At 30.1% G+C, this 5,198-nt stretch overlaps 1 protein-coding gene across 1 annotated transcript; it reads left to right on the forward strand.

Moving 5' to 3' along the window:
* Window positions 1-584: 584 nt before the first annotated feature.
* On the forward strand, window positions 585-1,938 carry LOC106689963 (uncharacterized). Its single transcript, XM_014435193.2, has 7 exons — window positions 585-700; window positions 783-950; window positions 1,032-1,118; window positions 1,199-1,327; window positions 1,399-1,476; window positions 1,559-1,687; window positions 1,772-1,938. Exons 1-7 carry the CDS (start codon window positions 608-610, stop codon window positions 1,808-1,810), a joined length of 723 nt encoding a protein of 240 aa, XP_014290679.1. The 5' UTR covers window positions 585-607; the 3' UTR covers window positions 1,811-1,938.
* Window positions 1,939-5,198: the final 3,260 nt, after the last annotated feature.

Consider the following 5,198-nt stretch of genomic DNA (forward strand, 5'->3'; position numbering starts at 1 on the left):
TATATATATATATCCTAGCTCTGATTCATGAATGGTGATTTAACTGAAAAATGGAAGTCCACACAATCAGATTGTCACGAAACGTTGCCTGAATATATTGTAGTTGTATTACTTTTGACTTATTCTGAAAAATATATGTGCAATTATATTTATTACAATGATTAATTCAAATCGAAACGAAACAAATTAATAGTTTTATTTGAAACAAGAAAAATAATAATATTGGTGACTTTCGGTTTTCTTATTGCCAGTTAATACTCATTAATTAAGATAGAAATTATCTCTTCTTTTCGTTTTTCATTAATTTTGAAAAACATAATGATCTATTTTTAAAATTTAAAAAAAAAACTAAGAGAGTTTTTCTATGAAAAAATCGCTGAGTAACCTAACCACTTATATTGAAAAAGTAGCTATTAATGGATAGACGATAAAATTATTGAATGATTAACTATCCCCACTCCAATCAGAATCGGTATAAATAACGAACAACATTTAACATTTAACATTCTTAGCTTTGCCATAGTAAGTACTTCATCTACTAACTATATTAATTGTTATAGTATTAGTAGAAAGTATTACTAAATTTAAATTATTACTTTCCAGGAAAATGATGTTCAAAGTCGCTATTTTTGCTACTTTCATAGCACTTGCTGCCAGCCAGCAAGCTGTTCAACAGTACACCCAGAACCCTTACTCTAATGTAATTATCTTAATTAATTAGATTTAGTTTAAGGAAAATACATATTATATAGAATGAATAAAATGTATTTGAATATTCACAGGCACCCAGTAACTTTCTATTCCCACAAGGACAACAGTACAACAACTACAACGGCCAGTACCAAGGACCAATCAATTACAATTATTTAAATTTTAACAATCTCTTCAAGCAATATCCATTCATTTCATTGCTCGACTACCAGAATCAGCCTCTAGGATACTTCTACTGGGTAAATAGTCTTAGTAGGGTTACTAAATATTTCTTAGTAAATTACAATTAAATAATTGAATATAACATTGTTTTAATTTAGGTTAATTCCGATTTCATACTTCAACAGCAACATAACTTCCTTCCTGTAAGAGATATTTACGGAAATCTCCTTGGATACTACACATTGGTAATTTATTATTAAATTAGGTACAATTATATAATTGTTTTAAACAAATTACTAATTAAATCTTATTTTTTGTATTAAAGTATCAGTACACTCCAGGACAGCAGTTCCAACCTCAAATCCTGAACGAATATATTATATCACAGTTGGGACAGTTCGGTCTCATCTACAATCAACCTAGCCAGGACAACTTAGGTTTCATAGTTGTCAAGGTAATTAAACCTAAATTAATTAAATTTACGTTTATACATAATATAAATTTTAATTTTTCATTTCCTTTCAGAACCCTTATGTATTCTACAACAACGAGAACGGAATCCTCAAACCAAATTCTTTCCAGAATTTTAACTTCAAACCCCAGGTAAAGAGTGAAAACGATATTTTTACTACATTAATTTATAAGCAAATTTTATCATGTTTTGAACATTTTTTCTATTGAATAGTTCCCCTACAACTTCATTCGCCCTAATTACAACGGCCAATACCAGTACCCACCCCAGTACTATTACGGACAGCAATACCAGGGGTTCTATCTTCCAAAATTCCAAGGCCAATACAACCAAATTTACCAGGTATAGCTTATAATTAATAATTTTTTTTTAAAGATTACTATGTTTTTTAAAGAATCATAAATAATAAATTATTCAAATTTTCAGTTCCCCTATAACTACAACCAATACATCCCTACTTACTGAGCGTCTTCTCTCTGGCTCATACCAGTCGAAGGAACAACCCCAACTTTAGGAATCCAAGATGTTTTAATATTTTATTAAAACTAAAATTATTGTAATAGTGTTGAATAAATATTTTTCCTAATACATAATTTTCTATTTTTTTATGAACACCCCATCATTTTTAAAATAGTTTATGTCGGATTTTTTAGAATGGTTTATCATTAAAAATAAGTTAGAACACTTTCTTAGGATAATGATGACAATAGTTTTGTAAAATTTCACTTCGAGTTCATTCTAAAGCCCTTGTTCGCACCGAGGATTCTCTGGTCTATTTCACTAAGCTGATCGGTCATGGAGGTTACTTCAGAGATATTCGAAGCTGTGAACTATTAGGAAGGTTTGATTGCTTTGCTTTATGTTTTATCCTTTTTTTTTTTTCGAACCCCCCATTAATGAGGAAATAGGGAATTATGGTACAAGGAATATGTTATGTTTATGTTTTATACTTGGTGGATATTTCTGTTTATCGAGAACTACTGAACGTAAAGTGATCTATTAGAACTCATATTTTAGGATATTTACTCAACTTCAAATAATGATTTTTATTTTAAATAAATAATTTTTTAAATCAGAATGAAGGAGATTCAGTTAGTCATAGGAAACGACGCATTCTTGATTATTCATAAGAGTAGATTTAAATAAGGCAAAAGCCTGCTTTCAAAGTGCCCTTTACTTCTCGGGCTTTTCTAAAACTTTCCAAATATGGCTAGCTACATTATGGAAGTATAAAGTTATAGAGAATTTAAATATTCAAATAGTAAGTTCACTATTAATATTTCATTTCGCCTAAAGTACAATTTATAATTATCAATAACTAAACTAACTTTTTTTACTTTTATTTCATCTGTTTATAAAATAAGTCAGTCATGTAACTTTAGCTGAATAGTAGATAATGTGACATTTTCGAATTTACAGTGTTCCTCGGTGATAATGTGGTCAGCTACATTTTCCAAGTACATAATTTATCGCCAAATTAATACACACCCAGCTGTATATAAACAGCAAATACATAGCTTTGTTACAAATATGGTTTCCACCACGAACGCTTTCAATACGGCCAGATCTAGTGGAACCAATGAAAGCAGAGTATTTGGAAACGTGACCACAAAAACCTTCACTAAATCCTTGGTTGAGTGTTTAGATGTTAGTCGTTGTAGCGAAATGCACTTTTTTTCAATTTTTTGTAAAAAATATTGCAAAGTGGACTTGCCCTTTTATAACAAGTTTCTCCGATCGCTGCATTGCTTTAATAGTGCAAAAAAGGTTTGATTTTATTTTGAATTGAAAGAAGAAGTACTATTATTATTCTTAATTATTTCAAAGGACATGTTGAACTAACTTCTCCTGAAGATTTCAGTTGCCGCTTCAAGAGACATAGGGACATAACTTCTCATCCTTTGAACTCCAGTTAAAATTTGGAAGGATCACGACAAACAAAAAAAAAAAAGTAAAATAAACTACGGAAGAGAAATTCAAATGTTTCTCCACAATACAAAAACAAAACTAAAAACATTGCTTTGCTAAAAAGATTTAAACTAATTTATTCCAAGAACAAAATTTGTTCTTATGTTAATATATATTAATGAAAATATTTTGTAGTTCCTCCTCATATATATGTGGCTTAATGCAAGAACAACGCCATAAATTTACCCATTTGGTTAGAAGATATTTAAAATAATAAGATTTGATGGGTCAAAGAAAAACCTATTTTAGTCGCAAAAAATTCAAACGGAATAAATTGAAGTTTTGTAGAGTTTTAATCGCTTTCACTATTGGAAAAAAAACTATTTGAAAATATAAATATCAACTAATATTATAAATATTAGTTGATATTAGTTCTCCAACACGTTTGGAGAAACAAAATATTCTTTTTGGTGAAAGGTCAATCACCCCACTATGACAATCGATTTTGTCCAATAACTATTTATAGTTTCCATTTTAGTAATTAACAACTGTCTTAAAATTAATTTTTTCCCCAGGAATGCTAGACTAATGTTAATGTATTTTTCTTCCATAAGTATTTTTTTTTTTAATTTTATCTGTAGTAAAAAGTAATACATTCTTTACCCATACATATGGTACACTTTCTTCTGTGAACTGATTTGGCTAAATATGAAATAAAAAAAGGTTGAATCTGCTTTGAAGAGAAGAGCGGCTGTAACAGGTCGTACTGGACATCATTAGTCATTGTTTTGGCGTTATCTCGACTTGATCTCTCTGCTATGGAACCACTATCTCTGCACTCCTTAAGGCATTGCTTGTTCAACGAATAATAGTAGGGTTATTTACTTCATGTTTAAATTATAAAAAAAAAATTACAGTTATAACAACGTTTATTTCCCTTCTATTATTTATTATCTGAGGCCTTGTTCTTCCTGCAACATAAGTGGATGCGTTTCACGTCAAAAAAGAAAAGTCTGCAACTGAGCAACGAGGATAATTTTTATTTCGTATTTCACATAATTCTTCGATAATTATAGACTTTTGCTCTGAATACAAGCTTATCGAAGGGGTGTGGGGGATACATTATATATCTGCTTCGTAGCTCTTGGAACACAATATTGGAGGTTCTATAAATGTTTAATATATGTGTGCGTATGAATAAGTTTTCCTCAACTCACTCGGGAGAATTCTGTTTGAACCTGTGGCTTACTGTTTGGATTCAGCTAGCACTTCACACTTATTCAAAGGCAGAAACATCTGAGCTTATGTTGACTCTCAGAATACGTTACACCAAACTTTAAATAAATTATTAAAGATTGTAATTATTATAAATTAAAAACACAGATATCTATTTTAGGTAAAGGTCTTGTCAAATTAAACATTTCAGATAATGGTGTCAACCATTACATTATAGATTCTTGATTTTACAACAAATTTAATGTCTGTAAAATAATTGAAAAGGATTTTTCGGTAATAATAAATTTAAACAAAATATATAATCAAACAAATGAACTAGTTTTGGAAACCGAACAATGTAATGTTCTCTATTATATTACTACCGACCTAATACTCTTATAATTAATTATATGACTAAGAGGCTATCTTGTCCATACTATAATAATCGAGTAATATTTAAAAAGCGTCTGAAATTGCAAAACGGCATAAAACCCTCCTCTCCCGCCCTCCGTGGTAGCTTATCTGACTTTTAAAATAGACAATTATAGCGAGTAGTTGGTCGATGTCTGACATGTCACAATCTCACAAGAGGAGATCATAACACAAAAAAAGGTAATCCTTCCCGGCCGGACCCACACCACCAAGACCCCTATGGAGTGACGGTCCTATATGGAAAATTTGCTTAAATCAGGAAGAGGAGCCTTTATGATAGTTACTTTTTTTTTTTTTT

This window comes from Halyomorpha halys, unplaced genomic scaffold (assembly GCF_000696795.3).
Source record: "Halyomorpha halys isolate HHAL.00 unplaced genomic scaffold, Hhal_1.1 Scaffold1535.1, whole genome shotgun sequence".
Classification (NCBI taxonomy): Eukaryota; Metazoa; Arthropoda; class Insecta; order Hemiptera; family Pentatomidae; genus Halyomorpha; species Halyomorpha halys.

What these genes read in the sequence shown, in the direction of transcription:
- LOC106689963 (XM_014435193.2), top strand. Translation starts at nt 608, where the DNA reads ATGATGTTCAAAGTCGCTATTTTTGCTACTTTCATAGCACTTGCTGCC. An exon ending in CCCAGAACCCTTACTCTAAT is followed by an intron (nt 701 to 782) that starts GTAATTATCTTA and finishes GAATATTCACAG; the next exon opens with GCACCCAGTAACTTTCTATT. An exon ending in TCCTTGGATACTACACATTG is followed by an intron (nt 1,119 to 1,198) that starts GTAATTTATTAT and finishes TTTGTATTAAAG; the next exon opens with TATCAGTACACTCCAGGACA.